The sequence below is a fragment of the Schistocerca gregaria genome, chromosome 4 (assembly GCF_023897955.1).
Source record: "Schistocerca gregaria isolate iqSchGreg1 chromosome 4, iqSchGreg1.2, whole genome shotgun sequence".
NCBI lineage: Eukaryota > Metazoa > Arthropoda > Insecta > Orthoptera > Acrididae > Schistocerca > Schistocerca gregaria.
In genome coordinates, this window is record NC_064923.1 from 283173254 (window position 1) to 283197243 (window position 23990).

The window sequence follows — 23990 nt, forward strand, 5'->3', positions numbered from 1 at the left end:
GCGGAGGGTACCCTGAGTACCTCTATCGGTTCTCCCTTCTATTCCAGTCTCGTATTGTACGTGGAAAGAAGGATTGTCGGTATGCTTCTGTGTGGGCTCTAATCTCTCTGATTTTATCCTCATGGTCTCTTCGCGAGATATACGTAGGAGGGAGCAATATACTGCTTGACTCTTCGGTGAAGGTATGTTCTCGAAACTTCAACAAAAGCCCGTACCGAGCTACTGAGCGTCTCTCCTGCAGAGTCTTCCACTGGAGTTTATCTATCATCTCCGTAACGCTTTCGCAATTACTAAATGATCCTGTAACGAAGTGTAAAATAGTCGAAGGTTTTTATAGACTTTTTGTCACACATGAAATATTCCAACATATCAGTGAACAAATGAATATCTACGCCATAAAAACGATAGTGGTCTCCAAACATTTGAATCAATGGCTGCCAACGGTCAAGGATGAACAAAGTAGTTGTTATGATTGATTTTGTAGATGCATACATTTATATTGGCCTCAGGATCAACTGTTTATCCAAACATTCCCACGAAATGTAATGAGTAAAGACCATTTAGAAATTCTGTTCAGAATGCTGCATTTCACAGACAACACAAAAGCTGCTGCTTTAAATCTTCTCTCAAAAGTTCAATTCATCGTCGACGAACAGAAGAAGAACTTTAAAAAATATTACAACGAATTATATTTAGTATTATATGAAAGCAAACACGCACAAGTATGACAACAAAATATTAAAATTGTGCCAAAGGTGGACATACCGGCTATTAGGTAGGTGGTCATGATGACCTGGCTGGTTAGTGTACATGAATTACAAATAAAGAATATTTCTGTAACTAGTTTTTCGTCCAACGAAGGAAATAAAAACAATATACCTAAAAATAGTTCTCCAACTTTAAAAAAAAAGAAAATATTAAGAGTTACGGAGAAGTACTAATTTTTCTTAATCTGTCGCGATGCAGTATACAGCTTTTGGCTCGCATTCTGGGAACGCTAACTCTGGATCAGTGCCCTCTCTCTGTGTCGAAGCTGTTGGCCTCAGTCAAGAAACACCCAGCTTCATCGAATGTAGCACAGTAACATGGACATTTCAGATGACTTGCCGTACTCGAGTCGCAAGAATGCTTATCGGGAAATATCCAAAACTAATGAGAATTAAATAAACTATTGTAATTTGAGAGCATAAAGCGAGCATGATGTGCCGATGAATCCCGCACTCAGCTTCCACCTTTCTTTCTCTTTTCTGCAGATGCTGCTGCGGCCAGACTCTGACCTATCACTGCGGCAAGGGCATCGACGTCGAGGCAGCGACGACAGGATTGGTGGAAGAGCCGTGGAGTCCAGCCAAGCATACTCAAGCCTCGCCTACCAATGCCTATGGAACTATTGAGTTCCAAGGTGGTCCTCATCCGAGCAAAGCACAGGTAAATTGTGCAATCCATAATTACGCCAGTGAATAGCACCTAGCTCACACCTGTAGACTAATATCGTTACATACTTTCATTTATTGTAGGCAAGGCATCCCAAGTACTTTAACATTTGTAGTCTTCTCTCCCTCCTCCTCCCCCCTTCCCCTCCTCCCTCCACAAAGATTCGTTTGATGGAGCAGGCTATGTTAACCTATACTTGCAAGTCACATCATCTCTGCATATCTGCTGTAACCCACATTCCTTTACTCCTATTAACTGTAGTCAACCCTTGTCTCCCTCTATAGTGGGAAACAAGGAAATTAAAGACATTAGCTGCTAGTGGACATTGATTTAAATCAGTGAGGCAAGCTGAAAATTTGTGCACGACTGGGATTCAAACGCGGGTCTACTGCTTACTAGGCAGAAGCGCTGACTACTGCGCCGCCAGGGCGCTGTGGTCACCACACCGTAAGGACCACACGGACACGGTTCCCTTCAGACCCAAATGCTCAATTTGTACCGCATACTACTGATGCAGTGGCCCTGTCATTAGCCTCATTATTCGTGGCATCTCGCCGATTCCCGTGTGGCTGGATTGAAGAGTTTTTAGCAAACAGAACACGGCATGTTGTTATCAATGGAGAGACGTCTACAGAAGTTAAAGTGACCTCTGGCGTGCCACAGGGGAGTGTTATGGGACCATTGCTTTTCACAATATATATAAATGACCTAGTAGATAGTGCCGGAAGTTCCATGTGGCTTTTCGCGGATGATGCTGTAGTATACAGAGAAGTTGCAGCATTAGAAAGTTGCAGCGAAATGCAGGGAGATCTGCAGAGGATAGGCACTTGGTGCATGGAATGGCAACTGACCATTAACACAGACAAATGTAATGTATTGCGAATACATAGAAAGAAGGATCCTTTATTGTATGATTATATGATATCGGAACAAACACTGGTAGCAGTTACTTCTGTAAAATATCTGGGAGTATGCGTGCGGAACGATTTGAAGTGGAATGATCATATACAATTATTTGTTGGTAAGGCGGGTACCAGGTTGAGATTCATTGGGAGAGTCCTTAGAAAATGTAGTCCATCAACAAAGGAGGTGGCTTACAAAACACTCGTTCGACCTATACTTGAGTACTGCTCCTAAGTGTGGGATCCGTTCCATATCGGGTTTCGTCACAGGGTTATTTGGTAACCGTGAGAGCGTTACGGAGATGTTTAGCAAACTCAAGTGGCAGACTCTGCAAGAGAGGCGCTCTGCATCGCGGTGTAGCTTGCTGTCCACGTTTCGAGAGGGTGCGTTTCTGGATGAGGTATCGAATATATTGCTTCCCCCTACTTATACCTCCCGAGGAGATCACGAAAGTAAAATTAGAGAGATTCGAGCGCGCACGGAGGCTTTCAGACAATTGTTCTTCCCGCGAACCATACGCGACTGGAAGAGAAAAGGGAGGTAATGACAGTGGCACGTAAAGTGCCCTCCGCCACACACCGTTGGGTGGCTTGCGGAGTATAAATGTAGAAATGTAGATGTAGATGTAGAAAGCTAGAGTCTGGTGTGCATCTGCACTGAAGGGATCATTGGCCGCCATTTATTTATTTATTTATTTGGCGTCTGCTCTTTCGAAGATATCCAAAAGAACAGACACCACATATTTCGCTCTACAATTTTTACGTCCGTCCTCTCCCACATCCCTCCGATACCAAATTAATTATTCCTTGATGCCGTGGGATGTGTCCTATCATTCTGTCTCTTCATTTAGTCATATTGTGCCCTAAGCTTCGTTTCTTCTCGAGTCCATTTACTATCCCTTAATTAGTTATCCGATATACCCATCTAATCTGCACTGATAAGTTAAAACATGATGACTACTACCCAATGCGAGAGTTAATGATGCCTGGTGGTGTTGGCAGTCATGTGACGTAAAAATCAAAGTATATAAACAGAGCAAAGACCAATGGGGAATCATTCACGCGACGTTACTGACCGCAAATCGAGAAATCCACTGATCTAAGCGACTTTCACAAAGGGTAGATTGTTTTGGCCCGACTCCTGTGAACGAGCGTCTTGGAACTGCAAAAGCTGGTCTGCTGTTCATGTGCTAGTGTTGTAAACATCTGTGGAAAGGGTTTGAAGGACGGTGAAAGCACTAGTAGGCGACAAGGTGTTGGAGGTCAGCGCACATTGGTGAACATGGAGCTCCTTACCTGGAAACCCCTAAGTGTTCCCATATTGACCAACCTCATCGTCACTTACGAAGGCAGTGGGCACAGGATCGTCGAGACTGGACGGTGGTTCAAGGGAAAATTGTCGCATCGACGAATGAATAACAGTTCCCGTTACACCAGGTCGTTGGTCGTGTCTGGATACGCCGTCATCCCGGAGACCAGTCGTTCGAAACATTCACCGTGCCACAGACGCAGCCCGGCGGGGACTGTATTATGCTGAGCTTCCTTGGGAGCTGGAGTGGTAATCAGAAGCACCGTGACAGCTGTAGACTATGTGAACATTAATGTGGAACAACTGCATTTCATTCACATGTGGAGCGCGGGAAGAACAATTGCTGAAACGCTTCTGTGCGTGTTGTAATTAATCTAATCTAGTCTTTACAATCGCAATGAGGGCGATACGTAGGGGGTTGAGGTATATTCCTAGAGTCATCATTCAAAGCTGGTTCTTAAAACATGGTAATCTCGAGATAATTTACATCTGTCTTCAACAGTATGCCAGTTCAGTTTCTTCAGCATCTCTGTGACATCCTCCCACGGGCCAAACAAACCTCTGATCATTCCTGCTGGCCTTCTCTGTATACGTTTAACATCTACTGTTAGTTCGAATTGGTATGGCTCCGACGCACTTCAGCAAGGTTCTAGAATGGGTTGAAGGAATGCCTAGTAAGTAATCTCCTTTGTAGACTAAATCGCTTTCTCTTAGTATTCTACCGATAAACAGAAGTCTACGAGTCGCTTTACCCACAACTGAGCCTATGCGATCATTCCGTTTGATATCCCAACAAAGCGTTGCACCCAGGTATTTGGTGGCCGTTTCCAACTGTGACTCATTGGTACTAGTTTTTTTTTGCCATTTTGTAAAGTTCACAGTTTTTCATTTCTATAGTTCAATTGTTTTATCTTGGCGATTCGCGCATGCCCGCCCAGACGCGGGAGATTGCTGTGTTGCGCGGCAAGAGAAGCAGGGCCATAGTATACAGGGTGTTACAAAAAGGTACGGCCAGACTTTCAGGAACCATTCCCCACACACAAATAAAGAAAAGATGTTATGTGGACATGTGTCCTGAAACGCTTAATTTCCATGTTAGAGCTCATTTTAGTTTCGTCAGTATGTGATCAAATTGTAAATTTTCACAACCAACATGTGTGGGCTGACGAGAATCCGCACGCAATTGTGCAATCACGTCATCAACACAGATTTTCTGTGAACGTTTGGGCAGGCATTGTTTGTGATGTCTTGATTGGGCCCCATGTTCTTCCGTCTACGCTCAATGGAGCACGTTATCATGATTTCATACAGGATACTCTACCAGTGCTGCTAGAACATGTGCATTTACAAGTACAACACAACATGTGGATCATGCACGATGGAGCTCCTGCACATTTCAGTCGAAGTGTTCGTACACTTCTCACAACAGATTCGGTGAGCGATGGATTGGTAGAGGTGGACCAATTCCATGGCCTCCACGCTCTCCTGACCTCAACCCTCTTGACTTTCATTTATGGGGGCATTTGAAAGCTCTTGTCTACGCAACCCCGGTACCAAATGTAGAGACTCTTCGTGCTCGTATTGTGGACGGCTGTGATACAATACGCCATTCTCCAGGACTGCATCAGCGCATCAGAGATTCCATGCGACGGAGGGTGGATGCATGTATCCTCGCTAACGGAGGACATTTTGAACATTTCCTGTAACAAAGTGTTTGAAGTCACGCTGGTACGTTCTGTTGCTATGTGTTTCCATTCCATGATTAATGTGATTTTAAGAGAAGTAATAAAACGAGCTCTAACAAGGAAAGTAAGCGTTTCCGGACACATGTCCACATAACATATTTTCTTTCTTTGTGTGTGAGGAAAGTTTCCTGAAAGTTTGACCGTACCTTTTTGTAACACCCTGTATAATTCGCAAACTTATGTTTAGGGGGGAGCGCGCAGTTTATGAAGTAAAGCCACCACGGCCGCATTAACCCTTTCGCTGCTACAGAGACGTGCTTCCCGCATTCCGCGATGTGCGCGATTTTGTCATCAATGCACTGCTCGCCTGTACAGACACATGGTGTTTCGACTGCTTTGACACACTTTATCATTCGATTACACAAAAACTATTTGGCCCAAAAATTTTATTTTCACTCATCTTCTTGACTGATACCTTTCCCCCATAAATGACTTAATTTTGTTTCGAAGTTCAACGCAGTTATTGTGCAGCATTAGATGTAGTAAACCACTGCACGAAATTTTGAAGAGTTTGCAGAGTAAAAGTCCATGGCGTATACTTTCTGTATAGTGAATTATAGTTGCCACTAGAAATTTCAAAAAATTACATTCAAACGAATAAAATTCATAAAGTAATACACTTTATTATTGTTTTTAAATAAAGAAAATATATTAAGCACCGAACAAGCTTTTTTTACTTTTTTCGTGGTAGTGGACCGGGGGGTCTCGGGGGGCAAAGTGAGCAGTGGGCAGGGGTCGAAACCCCGAAACCCGAGGCCTGGCCACAGTGTCTCCCTCACCACCACCGAGTCTGTTGTGCTTAGGAAAGTGGGAGACGCAGGAATCAACAGTAGTGGAAGGCGTTGTTGTTATTTCTTTATTTGCATACGTTTCTGTAATAGTCACTATTATCATGACATTACGTGAAGACATCGGCGAAAGAGTAAAGAAATATAAATTCTGGTTACAGAAAAAGAAAAGAAAAAGGAAAAGCAAAAAGAAATAAAATCCACGCAATCTGCGACGCGATCTCCCATCCGCGGATGTGAGAAGTAGAATCGATCGTAGGCGGTTTATACGCAGACACCGCCGGGAGAGGAGGTATAGGTGCCCTCTGAGCCAGGCACTCCCCAACTCAGTGCAGGTCTAACAAAGAGCGCTCGTAGATAGTTAGCAAATAATGTTCGGTAACGTGGCGTGTTTTCGAGAGCTGCATGGGCTGTTCGTAAATAGGTCCAGAAGTCGAGGCACGATTTAAGTCCCTCATGAAAGAGATAAGCGACCGCCCACCCTTTGACCTACGTAATAGCGTGACATTTGGTGGTGGGAAAATGTCTGTCTTCTGGATATAGAAACATTCGAGGTTCGATTGCGTCTGGTGGCACCCGGAGATAGCAGGCAATGATTTGCTGCACGAAGCGCCATAAATCTTGCGATGAGGAAGGTTTGAACTCACAACCTTCCACTTAGCAGTCATATACTTTAACCATTACGCTATCGCAGCTTGTCGATCAATGTATCTCCCAGAGGACTTTAACATATTACGCAAAATACCGACAAACACTGTTGGTATGATTATGAATTACTCACGTTTCGTCGAAGTACAATAGGAAATAAATGATTACCGCTGTTCTTTATTGCGAAAAAGCGGTTAGTGAGAATGATACAAATACCTTTCCTTGCTATCGTCTGAATTAGGAGACTTATTGCTTGTTTGGTTTAATTAATTAATAGAATATGAGGCAATTGGTATAAAGAACGCTTTTCCCAAACTTTCTATAAAAGAAAGTCTGCTATCAAGACACTGCTTTCGTTCAATTACTTTATTTATGACTGAAAGTTTCTAAAACTGAAGGCACTCGTCCGTGCTCTGTATGGCAGTGGAGCTCTGGCAACGTCGTTCTCTGTTCATTGGCTGACTGTGTTTTGTGACGTCAGATGCGCAGAACGAACCTAAACTCGGCCGCCGTTATAAATAACGCGCACTTTAAATATTTAAAACAAGTCGCCAATGTTTGCTTCGAATCTTATCAAGATCTAACTCAATATTTACGCCTCTTCTTTCACAAAGTACTTCATTATACACTGCGCAACACAATTAAGAGAACACCTTTTCGAAACCACGTAATTGTCTCCCATTGCGCCTGATAAGTTTGAAATTTGGCTCTAAGGTGCCTACAACACTCTAACGGTCCAGAAGCGTGCCGCCATACGGTGCCGCCCTCGGTGCTCCAAACAGCAACGTGTAGACACATGCGAAAAACAGACCAAGGCTCACAAGTTTATGTGAGGCGTAAGGTGCGTTAATGAAGTCACATTGGCACTAAATTTCACCAAAAACGCCACAGTGGACATGTCACACTATGGGAAGGTCGTCGCACCCCCTCCTACCCGCATTCACCCCTTATTTTGACACCTCCGCGCTAGAGATCAGCACCGCGACGCCCAGCGTTGAAATCGCGCGGTTTTCTTGTGGGTGCATAAGAAAAAAATTTCACACACACCGCCACTCGGAATCTACACGAAAAGGCGTTAGGGGTGGCATAAAAGGCATCAGTGAAACCACCGTTTCCATAGGGCGTTGATTCCCACACATTTCGCTGTGTGATGAGCCGAGGACGACGTTCCCGAGAACCTTCGTCGCTGCTGGCGCCCGTCGGACGATTCCAACCTTCTCTAAGGATATCGAGGGCTAGGAAACCCACTGAACCTCATCGTAACCTTTTGGAGAATAGTGCGACAGAAATTTCTGCTCTGACGTGCAGGGTCGAATCGCTAGCGGCAGTTCGAAACCATTCCACGAAATCTGGCCTCGATCCGAAGCAGCAAAGATAAGCGGGTCATGTAATGTTAAAACAACAGCTGATTCCTCAAACTGGGGGGCTGTCAATTACGGGGTCCCACAGGTTTTGGTCTTAGGTCCTTTACTGTTCTTGATATACATTAATGACTTACCATTCCACATTGATGAAGATGCAAAGTTAGTTCTTTTTGCTGATGATACAAGTATAGTAATAACATCCAAAACCCAAGAACTAAGTGATGTAATTGTAAATGATGTTTTTCACAAAATTATTAAGTGGTTCTCAGCAAACGGACTCTCTTTAAATTTTGATAAAACACAGTATATACAGTTCCGTACAGTAAATGACACAACTCTAGCAATAGATATAGACTTTGAACAGAAGTCTGTAGCTAAGGTAGAATTTTCAAAATTTTTAGGTGTGTCCATTGATGAGAGGTTAAACTGGAAGCAACACATTGATGGTCTGCTGAAACGTCTGAGTTCAGCTACGTATGCTATTAGGGTTATTGCAAATTTTGGTGTTAAGAATCTCAGTAAATTAGCTTACTATGCCTACTTTCATTCACTGCTTTCGTATGATATCATATTCTGGGGTAATTCATCGTTGAGTAGAAAAGTGTTCAGTAATCAGAATAATTGCTGGAGCCCACCCACGGTCATCCTGCAGACATATATTTACGGATCTAGGGATCCTCACAGTAACCTCACAGTATATATGTATTCACTTATGAAATTTGTTGTTAATAATCCAGCCCAGTTCAAAAGTAATAGCAGAATTTTCAAAATTTTTAGGTGTGTACATTGATGAGAGGTTAAACTGGAAGCAACACATTGATGGTCTGCTGAAACGTCTGAGTTCAGCTACGTATGCTATTAGGGTTATTGCAAATTTTGGTGTTAAGAATCTCAGTAAATTAGCTTACTATGCCTACTTTCATTCACTGCTTTCGTGTGATATCATATTCTGGGGTAATTCATCGTTGAGTAGAAAAGTGTTCAGTAATCAGAATAATTGCTGGAGCCCACCCACGGTCATCCTGCAGACATCTATTTACGGATCTAGGGATCCTCACAGTAACCTCACAGTATATATGTATTCACTTATGAAATTTGTTGTTAATAATCCAGCCCAGTTCAAAAGTAATAGCAGTGTGCATAGCTATAACACCAGGAGAAAGGATGATCTTCACTATGCATGGTTAAATCTGACTTTGGCACAGAAAGGGGTAAATTATGGTGCCACAAAAGTCTTTGGTCACCTACCAAACAGCATCAAAAGCCTGACAGATAGCCGACTAACATTTAAAAATAAATTAAAAGAATTTCTAGATGACAACAAAAGAAACTTAAACATTAGTGTCATGCAATATTTTGTGTAATGTAATATCTTGTGCAGACATCTTTTATTAACCTGACACGTTCCACATCATTACGAAGTGTCGTATTCATGATCTGTGGAACAAGTATTAATCGAAACTAATCTAATCTACTTAGTCTTTTTCATCTCTCCTGTTTCGCGCCCTTCTGTAGTGTGAGTACATACGGATGTGACATTGACACGTGTGTGAATAAAACGGCAAAAGGTCCCGCCAACGGCACTCCGTTCGGCAAGACTCTCAGTGCATGCAATGAACATTTGGAGTCGGGTACTTAGCAAAACTGCATGGGTAGACAGAGCGTGGAATACATCCAACAAATAATCGAGGAAATAGGGTGCAAGTGCTACTGCGAGATCAAAAGGTTAGTGTATGAGAGGAATTCGACGCGGGCTACATCAAATCAGTCAGAAGACACTGAAGACAAAAAAAAAGCCACTGTGTACAGCGACATATCTACATCTGCTCTGCAATTCACAATTACGTGCCAAACAGAGAGCTGATCGAACTAGTTCCGCAGTACTTCTCTACCCTTCCACTCTCGCACAGCGCACGGTAAAAACGAATATTTAATTCTCCGCCGCGCGGGATTAGCCGAGCGCTCTTCGGCGCTGCAGTCATGGACTGTGCGGCTGATCCCGGCGGGGTTCGAGTCCTCCCCCGGGCATGGGTGTGTGTGTTTGTCCTTAGGATAACTTAGGTTAAGTTGTCCGCAGCTCGTGGTCTTGCGGTAGCGTTCTCGCTTCCCGCCCACGGGGTCCCGGGTTCGATTGCCGGCGGGGTCAGGGATTTTTCCTGCCTCGAGATGACTGTGTCCTCTTCATCATCATCATTAATTCCCATTACGGTCGGAGGAAGGCAATGGCAAACCACCTCCACTAGGACCTTGCCTAGTACAGCGGTGCGGGTCTCCCGCATCGTCCCCTACGTTTCTCGGAGTATGGGACCTCATCGTCATCATCAGTGCGTAAGCTTAGGGACTGATGACCTTAGCAGTTAAGTCCCATAAGATTTCACACACATTTGAACATTTGAACTTAATTCTCCGTGGGAGCTCTGATTTCTCTCATTTTACTGCGATGATTATATCTCCCTGTGTAGGTGGTCAACAAGAAAATGTTCTAGCATTCGGAGAGGAAGCTGGAGATTGAAATTTCGTGAAAAGACCTCGCCCCATCGAAACACGCATTTGTTTTTAGTGATTGTCTCCCCAACTCACGTATCAAATCCTTGGCATTCTCCCCTGCTGCGTGACAGTACAAAACGAGCTGCCCGTTTTTGAACTTTTTGTATGTCCTCCGTCAGTCCTACCTGGTAATATTTATACTCCCGCAGAGCATTACTCCAGCAGAGAGCAGACAAGCATAGTGTAGGCAGCCTCTTTAGAGGATTTATCGTTTCTTCTAAAAGTTCTGCCATTAAAACGTAGTTTTTCGTTCGCATTCCCCACAAAATTACCTACGTGATCATTCGAATTTAAGTTGTTCCTAATTGTTATCCATAGGTATTTAGCTGAATTGACAGGCTTTGGGTAGGAATAGTTTATCATGTAACTGGAGTTAAATTGGTTCATTTTAGAACTCATGTGGATGAACTCGCATTTTTATTATGTGGTGTCAACTCCCACTTTTCGCAGTGGACAAAGAAACTGAATAGTAGCTAACTGAAGCCGTGTATTGTGGTCCGACGAGACAGATTTTTGCAACTTTTCAAATGTTGAGAGGCCGCGAGTGCGCTGGTGATCCGATGAAACGTTTAACCGGCATTTTCTGAAAGGCGGAATTCAGGCCGAAGGTGGTTCTGTAATGTTTTGGGGTTTTTTGTCGTACCATGACTTGGGCCCACTCATTCATGTTACAGCAAACATGAACTGGAAAGCTTATTTCAACTACTCTTGAACAAATGTTGCCCTTTCCTATACATCGTTTGCTGCGTACACTCATGTCTCCTAAGACGGCAACAGCCACATTCACAAAGCTGCACTCATACATTCCTAGTCTGACGAGCAGTCCGGCTCCCTGTTAAACTTCGACTGGTTTTCCCATCGTCAGTTGTTTTACACAAATGGCCTCTGGAAATCAGCTGTTCCGGTCTCAGATTTAGTCAGCACGATGTTTTTTTTTTCTCTGTAGTTACATACCTGAGGTATGTTTAGTCTAATACACTGAGGTGACAAAAGTCGTGGGATGCCTCCCAGTATCAGGTCGGACCTCCCCTTGCCCGGCATAGTCCAGCACCTTGACATCGATTGGACTACGCAAGTCGTTCTAAGTCTCCTGTAGAAACACTGAGCCATGCTGCCTCAATAGCCGTCCATAGTTGCGGAAGTGTTGCCAGTGCAGAATTCAATGTACGAACCGACATCTCGATTACATCCCATAAATGTTCGATGGCATTCATGTCGGGCAATTTGGTTGGCCAAGTCATTTGCTTAAATTGCCCAAAATGTTCTTCAAACAATCGCGAACAATTGTGGCACGATGACGTGACATCGTTGTCTGAGAACACCATGTCTATGATTGGCTGCATATAGCCTTCAAGTAACCGAACATACTCTTTTCAATCAATAATCGGTTCAGCTGGACCAAAGGACCGAGTCCTTTCTGTGTAACCACAGCCCATATCATTATGGAGTCACCACAAGCTTGCACATTGCGCGGTAGCGTTCTCGCTTCCCACGCCCGGGTTCCCGGGCTCGATTCCCGGCGGGGTCAGGGATTTTCTCTGCCTCGTGATGGCTGGGTGTTGTGTGATGTCCTTAGGTTAGTTAGATTTAAGTAGTTCTAAGTTCTAGGGGACTGATGACCATAGATGTTAAGTCCCACAGTGCTCAGAGCCATTTGAACCATTTTTGCACATTGCCTTGTTGACAACTGGGGTCCATGGCATCGTGAGGTCTGGGCCACACTCGATCTGTACCAACTGAAATCGGGACCCATCTGACCAGGCCACGGTTTGCAGTCGTCTAGAGTCCAACCAATATGGTCACGAGCCTAGGAGAGGCGCTGCAGGCGATGTCACGCTGTTAGCAAAGGCACTCGCGTCAGTTCTCTACTGCCATAGCCCATTAACGCCAAAAGTGTGCCCCACTGTCCGAACGGATAAGTTTGCCGTACGTCCCACATTGAGTTCTGCAATGCTGTCTGTGTGTCAGTGCCGATAACACTATGCGAACGCCGCTGCTCTTGGTCGTTAAGTGGAGGCCACCGACTACTGAGTTGTCCTTGGTTATGCCTGAAATTTGTTAATCTCGGCACACTCTTGACATTGTGGATCTCAGAATATTGAATTCCTAATGATTTCCGAAATTGAATGTCACATGCGTCTAGTTACATCTAACATTCCACGTTAGAAGTCTGTCAATTCTCGTCATGTGGCCACAATTACTTCGTAAACCTTTTCACATGAATCACCTGGGTACAAATGACAGCTCCACCAATTCAATGTCCTTTTATACCTCGTGTACGCGACACTATCGCCATCTGTGCATGCACATACCACCATCCCTCGACTCCACTTCAGTGTGATTCTACTTCTCTCTCACTGTACAAAAGGTCTCTCCGTCCGGATTAGCCAAAAATGTTCGAAAACAAGACTAAATTGACAACCTAAGAACGTTTCAGAAACGGTTTTGCGTTTGCATGGGAGCGAAAACCGATCGTGGAAGAAGAAAATCCTGCAGCTGTTTACAGGAACTCCTAGCTAGTTGCAGTAATAAACAGGGGCACCACTTACGTTGTTCATAGACCGATGTCCGTGACTAGCGGAACGTTAGGAACGGGTTTTGTAACTCATAGGCTGCCTTCAATCATAGTATTTTATATTCTTGTTTTAGTCCAACTCATTACGCAGACAGAACTCGAGCAATGACGTTTGCTTTGGCATTACGTATACTTCAGCTTATTACCTCGATGTTGACACGAAATGTTCCTCTCCTGCAACGAAGAAAAATGTTCACTTTTCTACATTTTCAAATGATGTTTGAAGTGTAAATGCAGATGTGACAATTTTCCGCCTACGAAGGCGATACATGTAAGCAGATGTCACACCCCATTTCCATTTGAGAATGGAATTTTAATTGCGAAATATGTTGAACTGAAACAGCAAAACGAAATATTTTTAACAAAGATGTCTTATTAACAATAAAGATATTCCTCACTTACATGAATTATTTGCTGTTATGTAGCGAATTAAAAATGGAATAAAAATTCATAGCATTTCTGTTAAGCCAATTTCAATACTGTCTGATGGTAATTCACTATCTTATCAGTGGTATGTCAACCCCATATTAGTGTTCGTTATTATGGGGTGTGTTTACCCTTCGCCTCTGTGGCGGTTTGAACTCTGCTGGGGACGCTTCCAATGAGGTGTCTAAATGTTTGTGGAGGAATGTCAACCGATTCTTCTACAAGAGCCGAAACCGGAAACGCTGGGGCATGGAGCTTAGTCGATGGTCTGTCTCATTCCAAAGGTGTTCCACTGGCTACAGGCCAGGAGTCTGGGCAGCCCAGTCCCTGTTGTTGTCCATAAACCATTGCTACAAAGATACTGCTTTATGACAGGGTACATTGTCATGATGACGTAGTACACAGTGCTCTAGCATGTGTTCATACCGTTTCGCATTCAGAGTTTTCTTAGGCGCATTAGGAATACCTCGGAAAACTCCCTCCTACTATTACATCACCACCTCCGAACATAACTGCTGGCACTACGTATTCAACGTTATCCAGACATTCGCCAAACCGAAACCCTTCCTCTCCCGTGCCAACCTCTTCATCTAGAGTAGCACTTGCAACCTACGTCCTCAATTATTTGCTGGATGTATTCCAATCTCAGTCTTCCTCTACAACTTTCGCCCTGTATAGCTCCACCGCGCGGTTTGGAGCGTCTTGCCACGATTCGCGTGGCTCCACCTCCCCCCCCCCCCCCCCCCCCACCCCCGCGTCGGAGGTTTGAGTCCTTCCTCGGGCATGGATGTATGTGTTGCCCTTAGCGTAAGCTAGTTTCAGTAAGATTAAGTAGTGTGTAAGCCTAGGACCCGATGACCTCAACAGTTTGGTCCCATAGGAACTTCTCTACTGCTCCCTCTAGTACCATGGAAGTCATTCCCTGATGCCTTAACAGATGTCCTATCATCCTGTTCTTCCCCTTGTCAAAGTTCTCCACATATTCCTTTTCTCTCATAGTCTGCGCGGAATCTCCGCATTCCTTTCCTTATCAGTCCACCTAATTTTCAACATTCGTCTGTAACACCACACATCAAATGCTTCGGTTCTCGTCTGTTTCGATTTTCCTACAGTCCACGTTTCACTACCATACAATGCCATTCTCTAAAAGTACCTTCTCAGAAATTTTTCCCTCAAATTAAGGCCTGTGTTTGTCATTAGTAGACGTCTCTTAGCGAGGACTGTGCTTTTTGCCTGTGCTAGTCTACTTTTGACGTCCTCCTTACTGCGTTCGTCATTGGTTATGTTGCTGCCTAGGTAGCAGAATTTCTTAACTTCATCTACTTCGTTACCATCAATACTGTTGTTCAGTTTCTCGCTGTTCTCATTTCTACTACTTCTCATTACCTTCGACTTTCTTCGATTCACTTTCAATCCATACTGTGTACTCATTAGACTGTTCATTCCATTCAACAGACTATGTAATTATTTTTCATTTTCTCTCAGGATAGCAACGCCATCAACGATTCCTATCATTGGTATCCTTTCACCTTGAATTTTAATCCCACTCCTGAACCTTTCTTTTATTTCCATCATTGTTTCGTAGGTGTACAGATTGAACTGTAGGGACGGAAGACTACATCACTGTCTTACACCCTTCGTTCTTGGTCGTCCACTCTTACTATTCCCTCTTGACTCTTTTACATATTGTATAAAACCCGTCTCTCCCTACAGCTTACCCCTATTTTTCTCAGAATTTCGAACATCTTGCACCATTCAACATTGTCGAACACTTTTTTCCAGTCGACAGGAACTTGCTTACATTATCAACCGCAACATCAGAATTGCCTCCCTGATGCCTTTACCTTTCCTAAAGCCAAACTGATAGTCATCTGACACATCCTCAGTTTTCTTTTCCATTCCTCTGTATATTATTCTTGTCAACATCTTGAATGAATGAACTGTTAAGTTGATTCTGCAATAATTTTCGCACTTTTCAGCTCACGCAGTCTTCGGAATTGTGTGGATGATTTTTCCGAAAGTAAGGTGGTATGTCATAAGAAAGATGGTTGGTTGATTTAAAAAGGGGGGGGGGGGGAAGGGACCAAGCTACGAGGTGATCGGTCCCTCTATGTGATCAGACTCATACATTCTACACACCAATGTGAATAGTCATTTTGTTGTCACTTTCCCCAATGATTTTTGAAATTCTGATGCTAAGTTATCGTCTGTTTTATTTGATCTTAAGTCCTCCAAAGCTCTTTTAAATTCTGATTCTAATACTGGATCACCTATCTCTTCTAAATCGACTCCTGTTTCATCTTCTATCACATCAGACAAATTTTCCCCCTCATAGAGGTCTTGAGTGTGCTCTTTCCACCTATCCGTTCTTTCCTCTGCATTTAACAACGGAATTCCCGTTGCAATCTTAATGTTATCACCCTTGCTTTTAATTTCACCGAAGGCTGTTTTGACTTTCCTATATACTGAGTCAGTTCTTCCGACAATCATTTCCTTTTAGATTTCTTCACATTTTTCATGCAGCCACCTCCCCTTAGTTTCTCTGGGCTTCCTTTTTATTTCATTCCATAGCAACCTATATTTCTGTATTCCTGAATTTCACTGAACATTATTGTACTTCCTTCTTTCATCGATCAGCTGAAGCATTTCTTGTGTTACCCACGGTTTCTTCGCAATTACCTTCTTTGTACCTATGTTTTTCTTTCCAGTAACTGTAATCTTCCCGTATCCCGGCCTTTTCTAAGTGTGCCTCCTCCTCTTATGATTCTTGAACAGATTATTTGCTATTATTAGGTGAAATTTATTACAGAACTCAGTTAGTCTTTGTCTTCTATCATTCCTTGTCCCATACTCATATTTCCCTTTAACATTTTATTCTACTCCGTCCCCTACAACTGCATTCCAGTCACCCATGACCATTAGATTTTCATTTTTCTTTACGTTCTGTATTACACTTTCAGTACCTTCATATAATTCCTCTCTCTCTTCATCTTGCGATATCGGCGTTATACGTGAACTATTGTTGTCGGTGTTGGTTTGCTGCCGATTCTGAAAAGACCAACCCTATCACTGAACTGTTCACAGTAACACACTCTCAGCCCTACCTTCCTATTCATAGTGAATCCTACTCCTATTATACCATTTTCTGCTGCTGTTGATATTACCATATACTCGTCTGATCAGAAAACCTTGTCTCTTTCCATTTCACTTCACTGACCCCTGCTATACCTTGACTGAGTCTTTGCATGTCCCTTTTCAGATTTTTTCTAGCTTCCCTACCATTTTCAAGCTTCTGACATTCCACATATCGTTCTAAACCACTCGTTTGCAGTCACCCACTTTCCAGTGGCGTCGCCCTGTACACTATCCAAGTGTCGCTTAACATCGATTACCGAAATGCGTGGCTTATGACAAGTTGCTCGACCATTGTACTCCATTCTCTTTGTCTTTACGCACTGCTTTTACGCTAGCTGGACCGCCGGTAGCACTTTGGAACTCACGTGGGATCCTTTCCACTGCTTCATGTGATTTTTTACAACCACTCTCCGCAAGTCTACGATCCCTGTCAGTCAGCATATGACATCTACCTAAAGTGCGCGTCATTTATGACGCCGGCGGAGTTCAGGTTCGTTCTGCGCATCTGACGTCACTAAACACAGTCAGCCAAGGAACAGAGAACGACGTTGCCAGAGCTCCACTGCCATACAGAGCACGGACGAGTGCCTTCAGTTTTAGAAACTTTCAGTCATAAATAAGGTAACGGAAAGAAAGCAATGTCTTGATAGCAGAATTTCTTTTATAGAAAGTTTGGAATAAGCATTCTTTATACCAGTTGCTTCATATTCTATTAATTAATTAAACCTAACAAGCAACAAGCCTCCTAATTCAGGCTATAGCAAGGAAAGGTGTTTGTATCATTCTCACTAGCCTCTTTTTCGCAATAAAGATCAGTGGTAATTGTTTATTTCCTATTGCACTTCGACGAAACGTGTGTAATTCACAGTATACCAACAGTGTTTGTCGATATTTTTCGTCCTACTTTAAAGTTCTTCGGAAAGTTCATTAAATGACGAGGCGCTTTAGTGTAATGGTTATTGTATTTAGCTGCTATGCGAAAGGTCCCGAATTCAACCCTTATTCGATGCTTAATATTTTCTTTATTTAAAAACAATGTCAAAGTGTCTTACTGCAGGAATTTTATTCGTTTGAATGTGATTTTCTCAAATTTGTAGTGGAAACTGAAATCAACCATATGGAAAGTATACGCTATGGACTTTTACCTCTGCAAACTCTTCAAAATTTCGTGCAGTGGTTTAGTACATTTAATGCTGCACAATTACTGCGTTGAACACCGAAACAAAATTAAGTCATTTATGGGGGGAAGGTATCAGTCAAGAAGATATGTAAAAGTCAGATTTTTGGGCCAAATAGTTTTTGTGAAATCGAATAATAAGTGTGTCAAAGCAGTCGGAACACCATGTGTCTACACAGGCGAGCAGTGCAGTGATGACAAAATCGCGCACAGCGCGGAATGCGGGGAGCACGTCTCTGTAGCAGTGAAAGGGTTAATGCAGCCGTGGTGGCTTTATTTCATGAACTGCGCGCTCCGCCCTAAACGTAAGTTTGCTTGGCGTGTGCAACTGGCAACGCAGCAATCTCCCGCGTCTGGGCGGGCATGCTCGGACCGCTAAGATAAAAGAATTGAATCTTGTTTTATTTGTCGTTGCCCCTTCGCGTTTCCACTTCACAATCACATCATCCACAGTCAACTTGGATAGATTTAGAAAATTTGAACTGTTCCTGATGGATTTGCTACTCAGGTGACATCCCTCAACTAGACCTCAAACCAACTCAGTGAGCTCTATTCTTTTGTTACTGCTTCTCCGTTGACCACATAATATTCCCCGCCTCGTTCTCTAGTGGTGGGTTCCGCCTCTCATGGCATCTAGTGATCACTTCCGCAATATGTAGATGTGTTTGGTTAATTTTGATCTGATAGCTTATTTTTCGTAGCTGTTATGCTGCGTGTCTATCAGTCTGCCTGCCGGCCGGGGTGGCCGAGCGGTTCTAGGCGCTACAGTCTGGAAGCGCGCGACCGCTACGGTTCGAATCCTGCCTCGGGCATGGATGTGTGTGACGTCCTTAGGTTGGTTATGTTTAAGTAGTTCTAAGTTCTAGGGAAGTGATGACCTCAGAATTTAAGTCCCATAGTGCTCAGAGCCATTTGAACCATCTATCAGTCTCAATCCGTTTTGTCAGTATCTCGGTATGTGCCTAATTTCCGAAACGATTTTTTACTTTGCAATTTATGAACCGTCAGTCCATTTTCAGTTACTAATACATAGTATCTGATTGCTCTAAGGCCATCTTTTAGGTACTGCCGCTCGCCTTTCAGGTTCTTTACTTGCAATATTCCCCTTTCTTTACCAACGAGAGAGCTAGTTTCTTCATCCGAGACTGTGTTATCGACCTGTGTTAGCTAGTTTGCGGTAGCAGGGTGTGCCGAAAGTTTTTAGTTTGCTACGTAATGCAACATCTTTGGAACTTCCTGCGTCGCCCACTCCAGGTTCGTTTACATTCACTCAGCGAAGGGAAGAGCTTGAGTCTTGCTTGCTGCGTCAGCAAACGCTGCTGCAGCAGTCTGCATGGCGCAGTAACCTGTTCACAGTAGAGCCGATACTGAAGTACTCCCGTACCATATCCTCAAGTGACCTAACGGCCTAAACACAACACAAAGTACTTATATTTGTGTGAGATTTGTTCATTCAAGATCCATAGCCCTAAATTGGTTCAGCAACCTTGAATGGGGTCGTATATCACTCAAAGAACAACCCAGTTCAAGCCCAAACACAACCCTTAATTCCAGATGACTTTTAGACTGCGACAACTCGGTGAATGATGTTCCCTAGGAATGCTTTTTTGAAATAGCGCACATTAGCACATTTCAAAAAATGGTTAAATGACTTTAAGTACTATGGGACCTAACATCTGAGGTTAGCAGTCCCCTAGACTTAGCACTACTAAAACCTAACTAAACTAAGGACATTACACACATCCATGCCCGAGGCAGGATTCGAACCTGCGACAGTAGCGGTCGCGCGGTTCCAGACTGAAGCGCCTAGAGCCGCTCCCACACAGTGGCCGGCGAATAATATCATAAAGGCTTCCCACATAATGTTCGGGTGGCCCAGTCACGAAGTGAACAAGTCTCAATGTTCCATCATGAGACGGTTCTAGAATTTTCTGACACGGTTCATTTCTGTCACCCCTGGCAATGATATGTAAATGTGAAAAATGCCAAATTGCACCCCGTTACGTCAGAGTCCGTGGTAAAATGTATGCCCTCCCTATTATTGGTACCTCATTTGAGGGACTGGAGAAAGGCAGTTGCATAACATCTTCAGCAGGACTAAGTCGCCTGCGGCGAGCTTATGCAAGTTACAGCATAATAATTTAAAGAATGGTAGGGCCGAGCTGCAATGTAACAGCTGAACTTTTAAATATGCTAACTTTTATACAGAATACGGGATCAAATCAGAAGAGGATGATTTTTAGCACTTCAAATTTATCTCTAAATTTGGTATATAATTTTCTTGTCAGGCAGTGTCGCACACAGCAAACGTACGTATGCACTGAATAAAGCTTTCTTTAGGTATGTGACAGTTTATCAACAGCTAACGATTAAACCACTGTTCAGTGTTTTTCATCTTTTTGTATGCATTATTAGCTCTAAGATTTATAATGATCGCAATCACACCATAGTAAATTGAGAGATATTAAATTTGCCGATGCCGTACTCTCGTTTTGACCATCAAAACAACAAATTGAAGCACGTAAAAAGCACGATTAAATCCAGAATGCGATATAATAAGAATTATAGTTCTTCTCATGACATCACATTCGTTGGCTATGATAACTCACAACCAAACTGTCACCTTTCGACCTAACGAAGACCTTTGACTACGCTACAGGTTAGTCTGTCACGACAACTTACATCCTTAAAAATAGTGTGACGCCACATCATTACGTCATGGGTCACTCCCAACATCCTATTTCAGTCAGGGGCAACTCCATCCCCAAATCTGGACTGTTGTTGTTGTTGTGGTCTTCAGTCCTAAGAGTGGTTTGATGCAGCTCTCCATGCTACTCCATCCTGTGCAAGCTCCTTCATCTCCCAGTACCTACTGCAACCGATATCCTTCTGAATCTGCTTAGTGTATTCATCTCTTGGTCTCTCTCTACGATTTTTACCCTCCATGCTGCCCTCCAATGCTAAATTTGTGATCCCTTGATGTCTCAGGACATGTCCTACCAACCGATCCCTTCTTCTAGTAAAGTTGTGCCACAAACTCCGCTTCTCCCCAATTCTATTCAATACCTCCTCATTAGTTATGTGATCTACCCATCTAATCCTCAGCATTCTTCTGTAGCACCACATTTCGAAAGCTTCTATTCTCTTCTTGTCCAAACTATTTATTGACCATTTTTCACTTCCATACATGGCTACACACCAAACAAATACTTTCAGAAACGACTTCCAGACACTTAAATCTATACTCGATGTTAACAAATTTGTCTTCTTCAGAAACGCTTTCCTTGCCATTGCCAGTCTACATTTTACATCCTCTCTACTTCGACCATCATCAGCTATTTTGCTCCCCAAATAGCAAAACTCCTTTACTACTTTTAGTGTCTCATTTCCTAGTCTAATTCCCTCAGCATCACCCGACATAATTCGACTACGTTCCATTATCCTCGTTTTGCTTTTGTTGATGTTCATCTTATATCCTCCTTTCAAGACATTGTCTATTCCGTCCAACTGGTCTTCCAAGTCCTTTGCCGTCTCTGACGGAATTACAATGTCATCGGCGAACCTCAAAGATTTTATTTCGTCTCCCCGGATTTTAATACCTACTCCGAATTTTTCTTTTGTTTCCTTCACTGCTTGCTCAATATACAGATTGAATAACATCGGGGAGAGGCTACAACCCTGTCTCACTCCCTTCCCAACCACTGCTTCCCTTTCATGCCCATCGACTCTTATAACTGCCATCTGGTTTCTGTACAAATTGTAAATAGCCTTTCGCTCCCTGTTTTGTATCCCTGCCACCTTTAGAATTTGAAAGAGAGTATTCCAGTCAACATTGTCAAAAGCTTTCTCTAAGACTACAAATCCTAGAAACGTAGGTTTGCCTTTTCATAATCTTTCTTCTAAGATAAGTCGTAAGGTCAGTATTACCTCACGTGTTCCAACATTTCGACGGAATCCAAACTGATCTTCCCCGAGGTCGACTTCTACCAGTTTTTCCATTCGCCTGTAAATAATTCGCGTTAGTATTTTGCAGCCGTGACTTATTAAACTGATAGTTCGGTAATTTTCACATCTGTCAACATCTGCTTTCTTGGGAATGGAATTATTATATTCTTCTTGAAGTCTTTCACCTGTCTCGTACATCTTGCTCACCAGATGGTTGAGTTTTGTGAGGACTGGCTCTCCCAAGGCCGTCAGTAGTTCTAATGGAATGTTGTTTACTCCCGGGGCCTTGTTTTGTTTCAGGTGTTTCAGTGCTCTGTCAAACTCTTCACGCAGTACCGTATCTCCCATTTCATCTTCATCTACATCCTCCTCCATTTCTGGTGTACTTAACCTGAATGGGAGTAAAATTGGTATTCTTTGTTCACGCTCTAGGCTTGTGGGAATTGTAATCTCAAAACCACCCAATAGCACTAAGGTTCAAAATCACTCAGAGCCATGAGCACTTGCGCTTCCCCTGAATTGTTGTGTACAGGGGGTAGTACTCCCACAGTTAACAAAACTCATTCTTAGCAATCTTTTACGTATGGTTCTAAATAAAACTCCTGAAAACATTTGAGACACTGATCTACCTGGAATGTAGTTTCTCCCGCAGTTAAAACAAGTGCTGAATGAGCTTTGTCCTTCAATGGACGCGAGACAACTACCGCAGTAATAAACTTGGAATCGGTAGTGCCCTTGTACTAAAATTATGTGAAAACGATGTAGAACACCAGGCATTATAGATGGACAAAATCGCCTTGCACCAACAGTCCATATGATTGCTAAGAAGAAGTGGTTCTGCAGCTGTGTGCCAGTCTCCGATCCCCACCGTTCTCATGATTTGGCGATGTCAAGGAAGCTGCGGTATGTCGTGTATTTTGTGTTATTACAAACTATAGCTAATCGCTGGTTGCATTCCTGCGTTAGTTGTTATTACATGTTAACCACTTGCTGTGCACACTTTCTTGAAACTTCAGCACACTGGAACTCATTTTGTCAAGTCACAGTCTTCAGGCGGGTAGTGTTTTCTCTGCTCGCCAGCTGCCAACTTTAGCAGTCAAACAATACTGCAACGAAGCAGCAACTGTTGGTGCATGCAATGTTTTGTTTCGTTGTCTAAAACTTCATCATGCTACTGTATTCACCATTTAAATTTCGGATCATACGGACTATTGAAGAGTTAGCTACGCTTGCGTGTCACTTTCGTATAGACTGCCCAGTCACATCTGTCAGAAGCCTGAATAACCGTACTCTGTAGTATGGAGCGCTGTGAGACTTGCAGAGAGAGTGTCGGTGAGATTCTGGAAGGTACCGACAAGGACCTGGAATCATGCCGATCCCATGGTTTCTCGGGTGAGGTTCCATCGCGCATACACATAGTCCCACAGGTTCTCATTCGAATTTAAACCCGGGGAGTTTGCTGGCCAGGGATGTGCGGTAAACCCATCCCCGTGCTTATCAAATCACATACATAACTATGAACTATGGAAATGACAATGAGCGTTTGGCGTCTTTGGCCAGGAGGTCCCTTACGGGGAAGGTCCGGCCCCCGTGGTGCAGGTCTTATTACATTCGACGCCACATTGGGTGACCTGCGAACCGGATAGGTATGAAATGATGATGAAGGCAACACCCAGTCCGTGAGCGGAGAAAATCCCCGACCCAGCCGCTAATGGAACACGGGTTCTTAGGACGGCAATCCGTCACCCTGACCACTCACCTATCGGGGCATTGTCTTGCTGATAGATGCCATCGTACCACAGAAAACCAAATTGCATGTAGGAGTGGACATGGTCCCCAAGAATACATGCAAACGTTTGTTGATTCATTGTGCCTCCTATAATATCTAGATCACTCAGGGAAAGCCACGAACACATTCCACAGCTCATAAAGCTCTCTCTTCTGGCCTGGATCCTTCTGGCGATTGTTGCAAGATATTTGCTTTCAGATGTTTCA

General features: G+C 43.4%; 1 protein-coding gene across 3 annotated transcripts in view; it reads left to right on the forward strand.

Moving 5' to 3' along the window:
• The window catches only part of LOC126365851 (transient receptor potential cation channel trpm), a 1785347-nt gene that overhangs the window by 1607319 nt on the left and 154038 nt on the right, over window positions 1-23990 (forward strand). For all 3 annotated transcript variants that reach the window (XM_050008509.1, XM_050008510.1, XM_050008512.1), the window contains one exon: window positions 1254-1428. In XM_050008509.1, coding sequence (XP_049864466.1) covers window positions 1254-1428 — 175 coding nt within the window. The remainder of the gene's footprint in view (window positions 1-1253; window positions 1429-23990) is intronic.